Source organism: Pipra filicauda, unplaced genomic scaffold (assembly GCF_003945595.2).
Source record: "Pipra filicauda isolate LSUMZ 115617 unplaced genomic scaffold, ASM394559v2 scaffold40_size4127951_pilon, whole genome shotgun sequence".
In the NCBI taxonomy this organism is placed as follows: Eukaryota; Metazoa; Chordata; class Aves; order Passeriformes; family Pipridae; genus Pipra; species Pipra filicauda.
Window position 1 is genome coordinate 487,372 of NW_024104543.1, and position 20,157 is coordinate 507,528.

General features: G+C 37.7%; 1 protein-coding gene across 1 annotated transcript in view; it reads left to right on the forward strand.

The window, feature by feature from the left end:
- Positions 1 to 19,875, forward strand: part of ADAMTS20 (ADAM metallopeptidase with thrombospondin type 1 motif 20) — a 97,218-nt gene extending 77,343 nt beyond the window's left edge. The window contains exons 29-39 of the mRNA XM_027710968.2: positions 5,773 to 5,940; positions 7,168 to 7,341; positions 11,686 to 11,856; positions 12,521 to 12,721; positions 12,849 to 12,978; positions 13,136 to 13,230; positions 13,329 to 13,423; positions 13,815 to 13,948; positions 14,657 to 14,748; positions 17,384 to 17,488; positions 18,171 to 19,875. Coding sequence (XP_027566769.1) covers positions 5,773 to 5,940; positions 7,168 to 7,341; positions 11,686 to 11,856; positions 12,521 to 12,721; positions 12,849 to 12,978; positions 13,136 to 13,230; positions 13,329 to 13,423; positions 13,815 to 13,948; positions 14,657 to 14,748; positions 17,384 to 17,488; positions 18,171 to 18,260 — 1,455 coding nt within the window. The 3' untranslated portion in view covers positions 18,261 to 19,875. The remainder of the gene's footprint in view (positions 1 to 5,772; positions 5,941 to 7,167; positions 7,342 to 11,685; positions 11,857 to 12,520; positions 12,722 to 12,848; positions 12,979 to 13,135; positions 13,231 to 13,328; positions 13,424 to 13,814; positions 13,949 to 14,656; positions 14,749 to 17,383; positions 17,489 to 18,170) is intronic.
- The last annotated feature ends 282 nt before the right edge of the window (positions 19,876 to 20,157 follow it).

A 20,157-nucleotide genomic window follows, 5' to 3' on the forward strand; every position in this document is an offset into this window, starting at 1 on the left:
TGCTGTGCGAGTACTGTTCAGCAATAACTAAAATATCCATGTGTTTTCAACACTATTTTAATCACAAATCCAAAAGCTTGCCCTACAGTAGCTACTGTGAAGAAAATTAACTCTATCCCAGCCAAATCCAGTAAAGTTACAGTACTACTTCTAGTCACCCATTTATATTTTAAGTCTTTATCTATCTAATATGAATATAAAGAGAAACTATTGCATGCTTTGCATTTACTGACCTTTTTTTTCAGTATCCAGAAGCCCACTGAGCCACCAGCTAAAAACACTTCCTTTAAAGAAAAGGTTAAGGAAATTTGGTATGCGTCCAAACTCTTGGAGTTCAATCCACCAAACAATACAAGGCCTTTAATTTTTCAATTAAATAATAATAGCAAAAGAATCAAAAAGCTTTTAGCATGTCTGCTGCAGAAAGACCCTCAATTTTGTAGGAATTGATGATGGCATGCCTGTATGAGAGTCCATCTGTGCCACAGAAAGCACCAGGAGTTCTGTCAGGCTGATCCTCACAGAACTTTATTGCTATGAAGAAAACACAAACAGATGAATCCTAGTTACCAGTGTTATGGAATGACTTTGAACAATGGTAATGAAGGCCAGCTTTTACTGCAGATTTATGTATTTAAAAGAACATGACATATGGGAAATATGACGTTTGCCAATATTGAGACAGTGCTAGAATTTCTGTGTAAAATGGTTACAGGATGGGTTTTTTTCAATTTGCAATTTTTAAAGAAATGTTGAAATTTCTTGTTAGATTTAAAGATTTTATGGATTTTTTTTCCCCTACATGTGCAAAAAATATATGAAAAATTGTACTCTCCATAAACCTCCAATTGTGTGGAATGTCATACAAGTGGAACCACATTACAGAAAAACTGAGCAGTAAAGACTACGCTATTCTTGACCATAGTTATGTGCAGTTGTACTTTCCCCAGTCTTTCCACACAGACCGCATAATAGCACGTTGGGAAGAAGAAACACAAGCTTATGAAGGGCAAAGTTCAACCTTGTAAGAAATGTTCTATAGGCTGGATGCATTAAAAGTGGCTTCCAGAGCACAGAACGAGGCTTTACTCCTGTACCAGTGAGAATTCGAGACTTCTTACTGAAGTTACAGAGCTGAGGGGAAGCTGGTCAGGCAGGTGTCTTAGGTCGACGTTCAGTATGCAGCTCTCTAAAGAAAATACTGACAGTGGGGATAGAGGTGGGCAAGACGTCTCCTTGTAAGTGTAGAGACCTTTAGGCACTTGGGAGTCCCACTCAGGGATCTTCTGTGGATTCTATATTTTCATTCTGAGGACTGAGCAGGATCTATGCTCTGCCCTTACAGAAATGTTGAGTCATCCCGACTTTATTATATTGATTAAAGCTTTTGATTCAGCATTTGAGTGACTTGGTTTACTATCTTTGCTATTCATTCTCTGTAATGGAGGGTAGGCAACACCTACTTGTCAGGAACCTCCCACGAGAAGCTGTATGGGACAGGAATAGTCTTCATTTCTCTTGCTAAAGGTGAGTCACTATCCAGTAAAGAACACAGCTGCACCTGCCTGCATCTGATGCCAAGGCACTTGGGGAGGAAACGATCCTTTTAAGAATTTTTTTTTTTTTATAGTTTACCTAAGGAATGAAGCCAGAATATGCCCAATTTCAGGAGAATACTGTAAATACAGAGTAACATATCCTCTTGAACTTTCCATTGACGATCCTGGATCTGCTACATCCAGAGCAAGTGTATTAGCTTTTTCATGTGTTAAAAAAAATAAAAATTAGGAGAATTTTTCTTTCTTTAATTGCACTAAATATCACTTATCGCTGTGTTTTGTAATGTGCCTCATTCAGCTGCTGTGTGCTCAGTATACACTCAGAGCAATTGCTTTCTTTTTTTAACTTGTTAGTAGAAATAGAGGAAAATCTCTTTTCAGAATGCTGGTGATCCTAATGGGCATGTAAAGCAATGAACTGGTAGTCTATTAAAAAGATTGTGCATGCCTGTAGAATTAGACTGTTCAGTACTTTTTAAGTGAAGATTTTTAAGGTCCTTGACTGTGGCTCAGGGCAACCTAGGTGCTTCTGTAACTGATACGTATGCAAGGCTTTAAGAATAACAATCCTTGAGTTAGTTGCCTAAATTTTATTAAGGTCTAATTGAAATCGTAAAGGATCTGGTCCTTAGAGATAATTAGATTTCTATTCCTCACGCTGCTGTTGGTGGGAGATGGTCACTGCAGCAGCTGTAAGAATCTGGCCCTGTGGAACCACGCTGAAGCAGGTAGGAGCTGCTCCATGAAATTCCAGGAGTTGAAGTACCCCAAGCACTTGGTTCTAGCAAAACTGCTTGGAGGCACATCCTAGTTTGGTCTTTTATTTGTTTTTAAGTTTTGGCAATTGTATGTAAGCAGAAGTTTACAAATGCTTAATGTCTGGGGGTGTCTTTTAGCTTTTAAAAGTATCAGGAGCTTTCATTCCTTCAGAGCAACAACACGTTAATATAATGAATTTAACAGCAATGTTCTTACATGAATTAAGCTAAAAAATGCAACTAAAACACAAAACAACAACAACAAAAAAAAACAAATCAAAAAGCTCTTCATTTGAAACTCATAATCTTAGGATACTGTTGAATCACCTCTTGCACTGTGAAGGTCCTTTTTTTCAGTGTAAGATCTATTCAACAGGAGGTTTAGATGTATGGAAACAGAAAATCAGATCTGTATCTTGATGAATATGTGAAAGAATAAGATAGCAAATCTATATGAAGAAATGTTGCCTCTGTATTTCTGGAAAATTTACAATTTTTAAGGATTTGATGCATTTAAGATTTTTTTATATAATCCCAACCTCTTGAACGTGTCTTTTTAAGTTTTTAACATAACATTAAATTAACATGGAGTGAAAAAACTCCCTCGAAAAAGATATTTAAATGTGAATATTTTCATGGTATGATTTGGCAAATGTCCTGTAACTTACCGTCTCCTACAGCAACGAAAAAAAAAAAATCAGATGACTTATACAAAATTATATTACTGGAAAGATAAACTATATTCCTTATAATTGATTTAATTTTTTTTTAAATACAAACATTTTTAAAAATAATTGAAAATATTTTCTACCTACAGATTTTATGTATCTTCCATTTGTGTTCCAGCATTTTACATTAAGGTAATTAGGTTTCAGCCAACTTTAGTCATCAGATCTGAACAGTATTTGAGTGAAATATTTGACATAACTGTTCATAAAGCTTCTGTTATTTTTAACATCTAAACTGATATTTTCCTTTCTGAACTCCCTCTTCTGGTTCCAGTCTAATAGAATTAAAGCCAAATGTGGATTCTCTTAATTCCTCTATAATTCTATTGTAATTACAAAATTTAGTAGAACATCTTTATGAAAGAGAAGCAGGCATTGCTCTGGAACTGCTAACATTATCTTAAATAAACTAACTTAACACACAAACCTTTGGTTTCTTTCTTTAGAAGAAGGAATAGCACAAATTATAAAGATGAAATTAGTCCATTTAAATATAACAGAGATAACTCGGTTGAATTTGGACCAATGAAGGGAAAAACAACCCAACCGAAAAAATTGAGATCCAGTTTTAACCTGTGTAGAAGTAAACATGTAATGTTATATCTAGTGGAAAGAGATATGAGAAGATCTTTCTAAGACTGAGATGCAGGATAAGAGATTTCTTTGTATAGTCTATTGCTGTTAGCAGCCATTAGCCCTGTACAATAAATGTATTTTTTGTTGAATATAAGATATCTGCACAAGGTGTATAAACAAACATGTTTATCCACTGAAAAGTATTGTCTTAGTACTTAATGTTGAGTGCAATGAGAAATTAAAGAGTGAGATTATGCTGTGCTGGGAGATAATTCTATGCTGTGGTAGTCTCAACTCCTAAAGTGAGAACTTCTTGGGACAGCTTCTTTGGTTGCAGCTCTCAGCCTGGAATGATGTCCCCACGAGGGCTATAAGGCCTCTCAAGGGAGCACTCTGGAGCCTGATTTATTCTGCAGAGGGAAAAACCATTGAGGAAGGAGGGACATGTTGTATTTTCCTAATACGTCATAGGCGAAGGTTAAGTAACTGTGCTGCACTTCACTTCCTACTAAAGAATTAAAAGGAAGAATCTTTAGAGTTTATGTCTACAGTTTATGTTTGAAATTCCTGAAAAAAAACTTTAACGGAGAGTAAATTATCAGATGACAATAGTATTTTGGTTTTCATGCATACAAGTTATCTTACTTGCTTTGATAAATAAATCCTTTTAATTCAGATCTGAGTTTTCTGAGAGGCTTTTATAATGATATGGTTTGCAGAGTTTTAAGTTTTCTGACCTACATTATTAAAATTTCAGGTAATTTGGTTATCTACCTAGCTTAAAGACATTTCCAAATTAATAAAACATAAATTGTAAAACTACATGAACAGTATTTTAAAAAGATAAATTGAAAGGTTTTGTGGAGAGCAAAACGAATTAATGTAGAAACAAACATTCTTATTTACTGAGATTTTAGAGCAGACATGTAAAAGGCAAACTGTGGCCAAATCAGTGCTCTTATCTTTTTATAAATACAGTTGCATAAGAGAAACATGCTACCTATTGCATTGTGTGATAAATGTATTGCTTTATTGGGCAAAGATTTAATTTTAAACAGAGTGGCAGTTTTAATTAAACCTTTAAGATAACATATAGAAATGTTTAAGGACACATAGGAATCGCTGCAGTATTGAGGACAACTGAGTCAGCTGAGATTCTGTTTAACAAACTGTTATTGTGAAAAATATTTCTTTCCTTGCAGATTAATTTATTATAGGTGCTTGTTCTATATTTTTAAAACTGTCACTCAGCTATTGTTCTCAGGCAAATATTGGCCAGGTTTTATAGTGAAAGCAAGCAGGTGCAGGTAGTGCAGATGCATAGGACAGTCCTGACGTGAAAAATTAAAATCAAGCCTCACTAAAGTCTGACAGCAGTCCAGCAGTTTAGCAGATGAATGGCCATTTCTCTGGAAGAGTCTGGTCTGTCAGACACACTCTAGTCACAGCTAGGGCATACTACCAAGGTGGGTTTCACAGAATATGTCTGCAACCCCATCAGTTTAACCTTGGAGGAAGCAAAGATGATCCTAGAGCCAGTTGTATACATTGTAGCAGCTTCCTGGAGGAAACAGAATACTGGGGTGGCAGGGCAAGTCCATGCCTCCAAGGACTGCACCTTAACTGATGGTGTCTACTTTATACCTGTTCTCTTGCCTCTTTGCCACATACAACAAGATACCCAAAGCTCATGGAAGGGTGATGCCAAGCAAACATGACTTTGTAGCCTAATAGCTGGAAAGACACATAGTCATGATTTTGCCTTTTCCTTTCTTTAATGCTTGTGATAAGCATTATGCTTACATGAAATAGCAGTATGCTGGAAACAGGAGGGCACTAGAGTATGTTCTTGTGAGATCATAGTATCAAAATGTCTCCTGCATGGATACAGATGGCTGAGCTCAGGTATTTGTCAATAATGACATCAATGAATGAATAAGATGTGAGAAATATTTCGCACCTGGTCAGTAATGCTCAGTACAAGAGAGCTTACACAGAAATTTCAGATATGTACAGCAGATGTTGTGTCATAATACAGAAACTTATTCCTATAGGCACAGAGTCTGTTTTGGGTGACGCCACAACTTCTTCGAGTTTTCTTACTTCTCTGAGACTTTTAGTAAAGTAATGAAATAACACTCTTCTTTTCAGTGTTCTGTTTCCTGTGGGAAAGGTTTGAAGTTTCGTGATGTGCATTGTTTTAATAGCTTCCACTCTAAAATAGAAGAAGAAAACTGCAAACATTTGAAAAAACCACGAACACGTAAAATATGTAGAGCTGGAAGATGTCCTGCTTGGAAAGCCAGCAAATGGAAAGAAGTAAGTAAAATCTGACATAACTATCTTCTTCGTGAGAGTACAAGGCACGATCATATTTATGACACGCTGCTTCAATGGAAATAATTGTCAGGAAGGTTTTTTTATAAATCTATAAATTAGCAAGTAGTTAATTGTATTTCTTTTAAGAGTAATGAAAAATAAAAGTCTGTAGAAACTAAGTATTTGATAAGCTGAATTTTTTACTGAATAGATACTTAGGACTTTCCTAAACTTACTTGGAAATTCAAATTAACAGTAAATTTTTAAAGTTTATTTCTTACCTTCTGTGATGGATTCAGTAGTATCACTGTATTTGCTATCTTAATCTAAATATTGAAATGAAGCCAGGTTTGTGGGAGAAGGACAAGAAAAAGGGCTTGTGGGCACAAATATTGGCCTTTTTGTTGGTTTGGTCTCTTGAAACATCTCTCACCTTGTAAAATTGTGTGTAACTGAGCGCATTGCAATATTTTGCATTTCACTCACTCTTTCAACATATAAATCCCCACATTGGTAAAGACATACTATCACTCTCCACATTTTGGCCACACTTGATAAAACAATATGAACTTTATGATTAGGCTCGAGAGTCTTTAGGTAGGCTTTGGGACCTAGTCCTACTTCTGACTGGTGTAAAAGGGGTCTGTCTATCTCAGTAAGCATTAGTGGTATAGTGAAATGCCTTTGGCCAGGAAGAACAAAAAGAGGCATTTGGCATTTAAGTTCCTCGGGTTTCAAAACCCTTAGTACTACCTGCAAAAGAAAGAGAAATGTCTTCAAAATACTGCACTATTTGTGGGATTTTCTAATGTGAAATGCTGAGATTTTTTCTTTCATTGTGATATTTGCATTTTAAAACAACAGACATGACTGTCAGTCTCTAATAGAGGCAAGATGTAAACCCACAGCTGCAAATGTTTGATCTTGCAAAAATGGAAATTTTGCTTTGCATATGCCTATAGTGATTGTCCATACTGTGAAATAAGATAAGCAGAGAGCTCAGATAGGTAACTCAGATGCACTTGTTTTCTGTCTCTCTTAAAAATTTTTATTTTAATTGTAGTTTTGCATTTTCAACATCAATTTCTTTAGGTATAATGAAACACTCATAAGGACTGTGAAGTATATTTTAAATAATATCCTAAGGACTCACAATAATGACAACTGTATCCCCTTCTGGGGACTGTTTCATTTCACACTGACATAACTAATTTTGATCAATTTTAGTGTTCTGTATCCTGTGGAGTGGGGATTCAGCAAAGGGACATCTATTGTCAGCTGACAGGCCTGGGGCAAGTGAGCGAAGCAATGTGTAGCCATGAGACCCGCCCTGCTAGCAAGAGGCATTGCTGGCTGCCTGCCTGCATGGCCTACCAGTGGTTGGCAGATGAATGGGAAGATGTAAGTAAAGCATATGACGAGTGATGTCATATGTCATACTGTTTTCTTTTTTCTTTTTTTTTTTTACATTTGGATGCATTTTTAATAGCTGTTATGCTGCTGAATAACAAGTGACCATGCTGTATATTTTGAAGGTCAAGCTTGCGAAACTTAAAAACTGACAAAAAATGTCTAAGACTTTCTTTACTCTCTTATACAGGATTTGCTTATCTATTGTTGTAGAGAAAAGCTGTGGTGGAGGTCTGTGCAGGTACTTATTGATAGGACTGTATCTACATAGTTCTCTACATAGTGCATAAGATGTTTAATAAATCCTCATTATGAAATGTCGTTTTAAAAAGGAGTCTTCAGGAATAGAAGTGCAAAAGAAATGTCATGTGGAAATAAACAACTTGGAGGTAAAATCTTTGGCCAACAGTGTTTTCAAAAAGAAGACTTAAAGCATCTTAAAAACTTAAAACATCTTTTCTTCTTAAAGAAAAGATAAGAAGCAAAATAAAAGTCACTGTTCTCCTACCAATTATGAAGCAAGTTAAGAAAATAAAACTCAGCATTCTCCTACCAAATATGTTTTTTCATATTTAAGAAAATCTACTGTTACCTTCAGGAAAGAACTGTCATTTCTCAAGAAGTGATGACTATTTTCTACATGCTAAATATTTAATAACTTTTGTTATTCATGCGAACATACAACCATATAAAGATGAGGGAGAGAGGAAAAACAAAAATTATGTATAATTCCTGAAATGGTTTACAAAAGAGCCTGTCTCTTGCTGTAACATTAAACAAAACCCCAATTTGTACACTTGTGGCGTCTTACGAATCTGCACTGCTAAAGTTCGTAGGGCAACCCCCCCTGAAACCCTGAAAATGAAGACTCAAAAGACACAATTCTATAGAAGTGACAACAATGTTAATATATAAAACATTTTCTGGTGCTCTGCATAACCTGGATTATAGTAATGCAGTTTAGACATACATATTCCTCTGTTAAGCTTTATTGAGAGAAGGGGGAAAAATATGTTTCTTCCAAGTATTCTCTTCTCATATGTTACTGTTAAAATCAGAGATTAGCGAAAGTGGCTCAGAATGTCCTTTTAGCACAAATATAGACTTTCAAAGAATGACGGTGAATTTTCCTTTCCCAGCAAACATTTGTATATTCCAGCTGGGTATTTGGAGCTCTCCACTACAAATGCATTGTGTTTCACTACATCCTCCAGCTATTTCGTAACTTCTTCCACATGGATATTGCTGTTTGTTTGAAATTCCTGTGTTCTGTTCCCTTCTCTCACTACGTTCATATGTACATGTCGTGTTAGTACAGTAGTGGAATCAGACCCAGCCAGCACGGGTTAGGTCCTGTCTGACCAACCTGATCTCTTTTTATGATCAGGTGACCCACCTGGTGGATGAGGGGAAGACTGTGGATGTGGTCTATCTGAACTTCAGCAAAGCCTTTGACACCATCTCCCATAGCATTTTCCTGAAAAAGCTGACTTAGATAGGGGCATTCTGTGCTGAGCTAAGAACTGGCTGGAGGGCCGGACCCAGAGAGTGGTGGTGAGTGGTGCTGCATCCAGTTGGCGACTGGTCACTAGTGGTGTCCCCCAGGGATCAGTGTAGGGCCCAGTTCTGTTTAATATCTTTACTGATGATTTGTATGAGGGGATTGAGTCCATCATAAGCAAATTTGCAGATGAAACCAAGCTGGGGGGGGGGGGCATGTTGATCTACTGGTAGGCAGGAGGGCTCTTTGGAGGGACCTGGACAAGCTGGAGAGATGGTCTGATTCCAGCGGGATGAGGTTCAACAAGGCCAAGTGCCGGGTCCTGCACTTTGGCCACAACAACCCCCTGCAGCGCTACAGGCTGGGGACAGAGTGGCTGGAGAGCAACCAGGCAGAAAGGGACCTGGGAGTTTGGATTGACAGGAAGCTGAACATGAGCCAGCAGTGTGCCCAGGTGGCCAAGAAGGCCAATGGCATCCTGGCCTGGATCAGGAACAGTGTGGCCAGCAGGACCAGAGAAGTGATTCTTCCTTGTTGGTACAGGGAAGTGATTCTTCCCCTGTACTCAGCGCTGGTGAGGCCACACCTGGAGTGCTGTGTCCAGTTCTGGGCCCCTCAGTTCAGGAAGGATATTGAGGTGCTGGAGCAGGTCCAGAGAAGAGCAACAAGGCTGGTGAAGGGACTCGATCACAAGTCCTATGAGGAGAAGCTGAAGGAGCTGGGGCTGTTCAGCCTGGAGAAGAGGAGGCATGTTAACAGCTTTCAGATTAAATGGAGTTTGTAAGCCTAAGTGTGTATTTTGCATCTTCTTTCATTAGTGTACTTAGCGAATTTGTGGAGCAGCTCCTTTGGGCTTAGTACTTGCTCATCAGGTTTGCAGATGGTGCCAAACTGGGGAGACTGTTTGGTTTGCTGGAGGACAGGGCTGCCATACAGGGGACCTGGACATGCTACAGGAATAGGACCACAGGAACTTCATGAGATGCAACAAAGACAAATGCAAAGCGCTACCCCTGGAAAGGAAGCACTCCTGTAGCAACCCAGACTGGGGATGAGCAACCTTGGGATCCTGGTGGAGAGCTGAGAGTGGGCCAGCTGTGCATCCTGTCATCAAGGATGGCCAGCAGCCTATTGGTGCTATTGATTATTGCCTCTGCTGAGACTGGCGAGTTTTTCTTCTTTATCACAGCAAGTCCAAACACCTTAGTTGAGGCACCCATAGCTGGGGACATGATGTTGATATGTATTACTTAGCCTGTACCTGCACTTTTCTGGATTCTGGTGGCGGCAAGGTTCTCATCATGTCCTGGCCGAGCTGTGGTGACTCTCCATTCCAACAGCTTGCCATGGGGAGAGGTCTGAGGACCCTGAGGGCAAAGGCACAGGCTCAACATGTACTGCTACACAAAGCTGGCACTGTCTTGATTAATAGCCAGTTTTCTTTTCATTTTATCTATCAGTTGCCCACACAGAAGCAGCTCTGCAGCATTTAACATCCTGCTTTGCAGACGCTGCTGAGCTCTTTGGGCTGGAAGTCAGCTTAAAGAAGACAGAAGTTGTCTATCAACCTGCACCTCAGGAAGTCTTCCATCATCCCCATATCACCATTGGCCAATCAGAGCTCAAATCAGTCCATCAGTTTAATTACTTAGGTAGCCTTATCTCCTCGGGCGGTAAGATTGACGGGGAGATAAACAACAGGTTAACAAAGGCATATAGTGCTTTTGGAAAACTCCATAAAAGAGTATGGCATAATAAACACTTGAAGAAAAGTACCAAGATCAGTGTTTACAGAACCATAGTGCTGTCTACTCTCTTATACGGTTCCAAATCATGGGTCATCTACCGCCACCACCTGCGACTCCTAGAACACTTCCATCAACGCTGCCTCCGTACAATCCTAAACATCCGCTGGTCAGATTAGGTGACTAATACATCTGTTCTAGAACAAGCAGCAGTCACAAGTATTGAGGCCATGTTGCTGAGAACACAGCTGCGCTGGGCAGGACACGTCTCCAGGATGAAGGACCACCGCCTCCCTAAGATCTTGCTTTATGGTGAACTTGCCACCGGCTGCTGCAAGAGAGGAGCCCCAAAGAAAAGATACAAGGACTCCCTGAAACAACATCTCAGCCTTGGCCATATTGATCACCATAACTGGTCTACTCTGGCCTCCAATCGGGAGGCCTGGAGACACACCATCTATAACACTGCTGCTTCCTTTGAGAACGCACGCAGGATCACTCTCGAGGAGAAAAGACAACGCAGAAAGAACCGTGTCTTGCAGAATACACCACCTAAGGAGTCTTTCTGCTGTACCTTTTACAATCGGACATGTCTATCTCGCATTGGCCTTATTAGCCACCAGCGTGCTTGTAACAAATGTGGATAGAGCCTTCCTAAATCTTTGTTCGTGAAACCTAGCCATGAAAACAAATGTACATGCTTGGAGGGATACTTTTTGTTTTGTTTTCAAGACCAACTTATTCCTTTCATATTTTGCTGAAATCCTTTTTTGGCTCTTCCCTTTTCATACAAAAGAGCTTTTACACTCACCCTATCATCTTGGCTTGACATTTTCATTTTCTCCTAACCCAACAGTTACAGTGTTGTTATTATACACTGTTAGTTTTTGTCAGCTGATTAGAGGTAACTGAACTTTGAAAACAATGTAAAGGATTCTGATTCAGTGAGTAATTCAGTCTGATACTGATAGCAGATGTCATAAAAGGGATTACTATCTGGGTTTTACTGGTGTGTGGCAATCAGTAAAAAACTTCATTCTGTAAATGTCTAGTTAAAGTACAAAAACTGATTGATTTTCTCACTCTTAGTGCTCAGCATCATTTAGAAGAAAGAAAATATACCGGATCATTAAGTGTGTGAATGGAAACCAGCTCCAAGTGGATGAAAGCTTCTGTGATCCTGCCACAAAGCCTCCATCATCCAAAACCTGCAGAGTGGCTCCCTCTAAATATGTTGTGTTCACAGGAGACCTGTCACAGGTACAGTAATTATACTGCTCACGCATCTTCTATATAACTTTACATTTTAAAATATTATACTTCTGTAAAATGTACTTTATGTGTGTAGCAAAAAGAAAAAAAAAAGGTATGTTTTCATCTGAACATGACTGTCTAAACTTTCTCCACATTGACCCTCCCAGTCAGCCATGACTTATTGTAGCAGCTGTTATCAGCCCTCTGTTAACCCGCCAGGACCTGTGATCACCAGCTATAGGAGAGCTGCCCCTACCACAGGATTGCTTTGCTGGCTCCCAGGAAACTGTCTTGCAAGCTGACATCACTCAAGTGATGTCAAAAATCTTTTCCTTGATGTCAGTGAAGCGATTGATTGGTGCTTTGTTTCCCTTGCACATCTGCACTACCTGTGTGTGCCTGTCTGTGCGCGCGTCGCAACTGTAAGGGAATGGCTCTGGAACCTCTGTGAGCTGTGAAAAAAGAGCACCATTGACCTTTCCAGCTCCTTGCATGTGTAACTCTTGTAGACCTTCACTTCTGCATACTGATGTGCCTGTCCAAGGTGGCATGCATTGGATCACAGGCTTTTACCAGAGCAAGGATCAGAACTGACTTATCTGTAATGGCAATTCTGCAGAAAGGTTCAGTTTCACAGAATTAATGTCTGTGCTTGGGAATTTTATTTTAGTGCTCAACCAACTGTGGGTCTGGTTACCAGCAGAGGATCACGTACTGTGTTGGAATCCATTCTGTTCAAAATCAGCATATCCGTGGCCTTCAAACTGTAGCGTACCGAGAATGCCCAGTAGAGCCATCCCCATACATTTATAAATGTAATATCAATGGATGTTCACAAGCAGCTACCTGGAGAGTGGGGAAGTGGACCACAGTGAGTAGAGATCTGCAAGCTCATTTTTGATAGCTGTCTCTAACATAAAAAAGACTAATTCGCTGACATAATTATGTTAATTATGTACTACTTTCTAAACTAACTCTTGATGACTATCCATGTCTAGTGCTCAGTATCTTGTGGAGTGGGGATAAAGGAGAGAACTGTAGAGTGTATGGCTGAAAACGGCCTATCCAGTGACTTGTGCCTGCCACATTTAAAACCAAATGCCAGAAGGATCTGCCATGAGGAAGAATGTAAGTGACAGCCGTAATTTTCTACTGAACTTAATGTTTTCCCAGGCTATGTATATTAAAGCTATAAATATATTCAGAACACAATTATGCAAAATAAAGTTCTAAAAGAAAGCTCTATTCCTGAAATATTAATATGATTTAATCATTCATTTTGAAGGTGAAATTCTTACCACCTGCAAAGATATGCAGATTAAGAAAGGGATTAGAAAGGATGGTGAATACCTACTTAACATTAAGGGAAGGATGATAAAGGTACTGTTAATATTTATGAGCTTTTATGAACACATATGTTTATGAAATAACACTTTTCTAATAAAGATTTTACTAAAGGGTTGTATGTTCTCTTCCAGATCTATTGCTCAGGTATGCACTTGGAGAATCCCAAAGAATATTTGACACTGGTAAAAGGTGAAGCAGACAACTTTTCTGAAGTATATGGATTAAGGTACATAACCAGTTTTATAATTTTATGAAGTGCATTTGTTCCTTCCAAAATAAAATAATAAAATAATACTTTCTCTGAGAAATATGAGATTTGTCCTTGATTTTCTGTTTTAAATATCCAGGCATGTGAACACACATGCAGAAATGTGGGTACTTGCAGGCTGAAATAATGTTACTTACACTAAATGATTATATTTGTTTTCTGTCTTGACTTTAGTAGGAACGGCTTCAGTCGACATTAATGTTTCAGTTGAGCTAAGATTAAAAGCTGAACTTTTTGTTCAGTAATTGTTGTTTACTATTTTTTATGTGGCATATACACTTATTTTTCACTATGATATTATATTATGGAAAAATGTCAAAAGGAAAACTAAATCTTTGCTATTCTGTAGGTTGCAGAATCCATATGAATGTCCTTTCAATGGAAGCAGAAGGCAAGACTGTGCCTGTCGAAATGATTACCTTGCAGCTGGCTTCACGGTTTTTAGCAAGATAAGATTTGATGTAGCTTCCATGCAAATTAAAAGTAAGCATTTTGTCAGTTTTAGCCAACGTGAGCATTCTATTGACATTGTACATGGTTATGATTACCAAATTATCGTTTTGATCCACTTATAGATCCAGTTGTGCCATTTTGGGGCAAAGAAAATTCTTATTTAATTTAGGAGTTCAATGGGAATTTCAAAGGTAAAAAAAAAAAGAAAAACCACTACTACTTCCCATGTTAATTTCTCCCAGGTGGTCAAGTGGCATGAATCTCACAGATTCCTATTTTATGTGTGAACTATCTTCATTTTATAATTTTTTTCTGTTTTAGTCCACACCTTATTTTTCTTGTGGAAATCTTCCTATGCTGTGCTTAGTCCCTTCTCAGAGCTTGGCACACACTAAATAAATGGACAGGGAATCTTGCAGCGCTTTCAAGCCCCTGCCTGAAGCTGGCAAGTTGGCCCATAACCAGCACACTTGGCACAGTCTATCTTCCTCATAACCCCTTTGTATGTCAAAAAGAAATCTGGGCTTGTAGGTTGGACTAGTGTTGCAATAACTAAAATTTAAATAAAGTGTATTTCCTCAAATCAGAACACACATCCTCCCCCTCCAAAGAAACAACAAAGAACCAAAAAAACCCCACACAAATAAAAAATTAAAACACCCTGTAAGGACTTTTCATACTGTTTTCACCTGAACTTCAGATGCAGCATTTTGTATTGAGTAATTTTCTGTTTTCTAGCCACAGATTTTCTTTTTGCTCGGACTATACTTGGGAGAGCAGTACCATTCGCTACAGCTGGAGATTGCTACAGTGCTGCCAAATGTCCACAGGTATTCAGTGATGCAATTATTTCTTATCTCCTTCAAATATTCACATAAGAGGGAAGAAAAAAATATTTGTGTGACTTATTTAGAGCTGTAAGGTTCTAAACCAATCTCCTATTCTGTGTTGTCAGTGTACAACATTAATAAGTACTTTTTTCTTACTCTCTTCTCTCCTGTTCCACTATCCCTCGCTCTCACAGTTTCTCCCTCAAATTGTTTACTCTACCTTTTCCCTGTAGGCTCCATACATGAATATCCAGCTTTCTGTGTGTTTCATGTACTACTCTCCCTCCCTCCCTCTGGATGTGATGCATCCTTTGTTTCCTCTTCTGAAGGGCCGTTTTGAAAGACATGAACAGGATGCCTTCTGAATGAAGCTAAATCAAATAATGAGCTCAGGGGAAGGATGTTATTACGCTCTTATTACACTCTAATGAGGATTCAGTCTGTGGAACTAGAAGAGAGTTAGTCCAAAGGAAGACCCCGATTTGTACACTGTCTATAGATGTTGGGCTCTCTGAGTCAACATTTTTGCTCTACAGGTCTGCTCATACTCTATGTCCTTCTCAATAAGACAGATGTAGCCCTAGTCTGAATTAGTCAACCTAGGCTGACTTTGGAGATCTTTGGCAGAAATAGAATTCCCTAGAAAACACTTCAGCTAATCTTACCCTATTAGACAATTTAGTATGAGGTCAATCGTCCTCTGGAAGTGAATTTCTTTTCACTGATTATAAAGGAGTTAAGACCGACTGGCTCAGACTTGCACGGACATCTGTCTACGTTGTCTATCTATCCTGGGTGCCTAAACTTAAGCTCTGTGGGTGGAGGTAACCAAGGGCAGCTAGAGACAATTTATGTGTAATTTATGTACAAATGAAGGGCCTAGGTTCAGCAGACTTTAGCCCTGACAAGAAAACCGTTGGAGTTCATGACAGTATTGGACACCTTCAACCTGCAAACTCTGTTGGTGCAGTCCAGTAAAAATCTGTTTGCGATCTGTAACTTCTGTTGTGAGGTCATTCTGCTTACGTGGTTTGGCACTGACACATTTCCATCTATAAGATCTGCACTGAATCTTACACTTTTGATGCAGTCAAAAGACCTCCATTCCTGTACTCTCCATCCATGAAATCTGTTCCTGGCGTTGAGCATGCTGCATGATATATCAGACAGCTGATAAGCTATCATTATAATTGTGCATAGCACTTCTCATTTATTTTTGCAAAGTGTCACTGTGAAAGAAGTTACTTTGGGACTGTTAACTGTGGAAAGCATTCCACACCATTTGTAGGAATTTCCTCCTTCATTAAATGGAAGTCTTCCACTTTGTGGGCACTTGAAGAACAACCTACCCTATCCATAAAAGTTTGTGTTAACTCTTCCTGAGTTAAATGCTATAAGCACAGCAACTTTACACAGAAGTGCTCTCAGAATAGATCTGCCATGCTGAACAATGGAAAACTGAATTTTTGCAAAGGAATTTTGGTGAATCACAAGAATAAAAGCTGAACACTGTAATTTTTTACATGCACGCATACATATACCCGCAGAATTTTATATACATATATATGACATTATTAAGCAATAAAATACAGAAGCTACCATTTGTAATAAAAATTTTACCTTTGCTAAAGCTTTGATCTTGTAGTTTATGCAATTTGACTAGGTCTGAATGCAGAAGTTCCAGCCTTCATTGAATAGTGTGGAGGTGTGCAGTTTTCTGACTGTAATGCAGCCTAAACTAATCATTAGGCTTTGTGGAGGTAGTATTTCTTTCCAGCGTGTTGCACTTCTGTAGGAATGCAATTTAATAATTTTCTGTATCCCAGTTTGTTTACCAAGGTAGTGCAGTTTGTTGCTTTTAATATATTTCTTATTGTCATATGAAGTGACTATTTTAAAGCTAGTTTTCAAGGTATTTGCATAGGCAAATATTTTAGAAAAAATAGCTTCTATATCTGTTTCGAATGGCTTACATTGGAAAACATTCCATTTAGCAATACATTTATTTATTTTAACTTCTGCTTATGTTCATATTCAATTATCTTATTGGTTATACTGAAAAAGAAATAGAAGATGATAAAATGATGATGCTTAGACAGTGTACTTGCAAAAATTTGAGAATTAGATGGCTAAGAAGTGATTTGTCTGTAATTTTCAGACAGCAATGTTTTGACCATGTTGTTTCCAGAAAGTCTGGACACTTTAAAAAACAAAAAAAGTCTTTCAAGAAAACCAACCTCATTCTTGCCTTTTTCCAGTCTGTACTTTTTGTAAATTAAAATATCTTATGTAGAAAAGGCAAAAATAATTTGAATTGTCTGATGTTAGTTTTGTCTTCAGACTCTGCAGACAGATGCTACAGATCAGCTGATGCACAGGTGGTACTTACTGCAATAAGCAATAAGAATAACTTGGGTTTTGTGTATATGTCCTGGGAGTCCATAGAAAGGGTATATTGCAGTGTAACTAACCCATATTATTTTTACACCTTTGAGTACTTAATATTTAGATATATCATAAGTGATATGTGCAGATATGCCAATGTAAAGTGTTTTAGTGGTTTGGACTCTTGTTTATCAGCTCTGTATTTTCTTTTTCTTTTCCTTGTCTTTTTCTTTTTTTTTTTTTTTTCTAGGGACAGTTCAGCATTAATTTAACTGGTACAGGTCTGAGACTATCCAGTACAGTTAGGTGGATTGCTCAGGGCAACTATGCGACTGCTGACATACACAAATCCCATGTAAGTCAGTGGTGTTTTCCTTTATCTGCTCTTATGGTTCGGAATATTATGCCTGAAAAGGTACAGTTGACTGTAGTGAAAGCTAGTTGTGAATCAAAAATAGCACTCAAGGTCTCTGACCCATTTAAGTCTTCTTTCAGATGTAATGGAGAAAACCATGTTTAATCACACTGTCCAGTATCTAATTTAGACCAGCACTGTCTGCCTACCCTTCTCTTAACTGATTTTAAGATTGTTGTTATATTAATTAGGTCCATAAGAAGTTTTGCTATGCCTTTTAAAAGGGATCTTCAAGTATCTTCTTAAGATACTTTTAAAAAAAAAAAAACAAACACAACACCCAAACCCCCACATTTTTTTAGAGATATCATAGTACAGATGATCCTTATAGATTGCTTACCTCCAAATTGATTCTCATGGGAAACCAAGACCAGTTGAACAAGAACAGCAAGTATGTGCAGTTTAAGGCAACATCGGAAGATAAGCCAGGAAACAAGGTATAAAGTGATAGTGATAAAGGATCTCTGTGCCTGTTTTTCTAATTTGATGCTGTTGCTTGGTTTAGTATTTGCAGGTACAATTTGTCAAAAGGCCTGTTGTGTGCAAACTTCAAGAAACTTTTTGTACAACTGTGATTTCAATTGCTTTTCTTGATTGACTGTTCTCTTTGTCTAATTCCCAGGATGGTATTAAAATATATGGAAGATGCGGAGGATTTTGTGGAAAATGTGTTCCTAGCACAATTACTGGTCTCCAGCTTCAAATACAATGAGCAAATACAAATAGCATAGTAGATGCTATGTATATATATTTTAATTCTTTCATCTCTGTAATGCTCATTACTGTAACACTAAATACTAAAAATTCCTGTTTTCTTCAGGATTTACTTGGGGTCGTGTTGTGTGTATGTGGGCTAGCAAGTGCATAAATCACAGCCATAAACCTTCAGGTTAGTGGGGGGCATTAATTCAGTATAGAGCATATATTAGCAAGTAAATTGCACTGAAGTTACTACCATGGGTAACACTTTAAATTTTACCATAATTGTAATTCTTTACCTGCAACTGATCAGTGTGATTCCTTATGTGGTATTCAGTAAAATTTACACTCTACTGATCTTCTTGGTCGACTGTACTAGAATATAGAAAGGAAAGCTTTATTGCTCTATAGAGAAGAAAGGTAATAATTTCAAGTATTTACAATTTTGTGCAAACTTTTAGGGATTATCTGTCAATAACTTACAGCAGAAAAGTACATAACCAAAATGCTTGAGACAGTTTTATAGATCTGTGTGTTTCGCTGTCAGTATAAGCATTTTTCTCCATCCCTTTCATTATATTCTTCATGGTGCTCAAACCCTAGCAGTAATCCTGAGAAGTGTGGTTTAGCCTCTGTAGTCTCTATGGCACATTTTAAACAACTGGGCTTAGGTTTGTTGTGGGTACAGGAAAAGAAAATAAGAAAACATATTGCTTTGAAAACTGATTTTAAATCCCTGCCTCTCATCCAAGTATACTGTAAAAGCAGTGTATTCTGTTTACCGTACCATCTTGTATGTGGTTGTACAACTATGTATTTGCTTAAGCACTTTCCATATACACCTTACTCCTTTACCCTGGAAAATAGCATATTAGTAAAGGCTGAAGTATATGTCCTTCATATTCCAATTCAACGTGATTTTCAATAACCTTAGTCAAAAACCTTGACAGAGGCAACATCAAGCCCCACAGTGGTTTTGGTGTCCATCTTTGACTCAGTTGGACTTTTCGATATTTGCAAATACAGTTCTAACATCTGCTATTTAAAATTATTTCTTCGAGAAAAGTAAGTGTATGAAAAAGTTACAAGGTTTAAAAAATTATTTCGCTCTTTGATTTGTTGTTTTGTACTACTTTACAGTCCAGAACTGTAGAAATATATGCATATACAGATAATACATTTCAGGGCCAACTCTCAGGTATTCAGAATAAAATTTTCTACCTGCATAATAACATATATTATGTACCAGATAACTATACATGCTTTTTCTGAAAATATGCATTCTGTATACCAAATATTTATTTTGCATGCTAGTAAAATTAGTAGGTCAAATGGCAGCTATATCATATTTTTACCCACAAAGAGTTAGTCGTGAATTAGCAACATGTATTAATTAAAAACAATATTGTACCACAGAATTGTATGCAGTTCCTGTTTTAGATAACACACGTATGTAATTATTTTGTGATCTCTGCATCAGAAATGTATTTTTGCACTATGTGCCTTGTAATAGCTGTAAACATTAATAAGAATATAAAACATTATTTTCCTAGAACTGTTTACATTTACAATTAAAATCTTGTAATTTATAAAATATTTATATAATAAATATGTTTGTGTGAATGATACCAGAGTACTTTTGTTTGGAATTTTTTTTTTTATCGTGTGCTTAGTACAAATGTTGTAAAAACGTTTAAACTTCTGTATGCACAGAATAACAGCATTCTTAATACTTCTTCGCAGTGGTATATGTTGACTTATACTCGACTAACTGCCACACAAGCAGGTTATAGTCATAGGAATATTTTCTATGGAAGCAAATTCTGCTTCAGAGGGATGAACTTCATGTCTATGTGCTCTTTGCTGTTGTCCACCCATATTGCCCTATACCTTTCTTGGGGGGTTGCCCT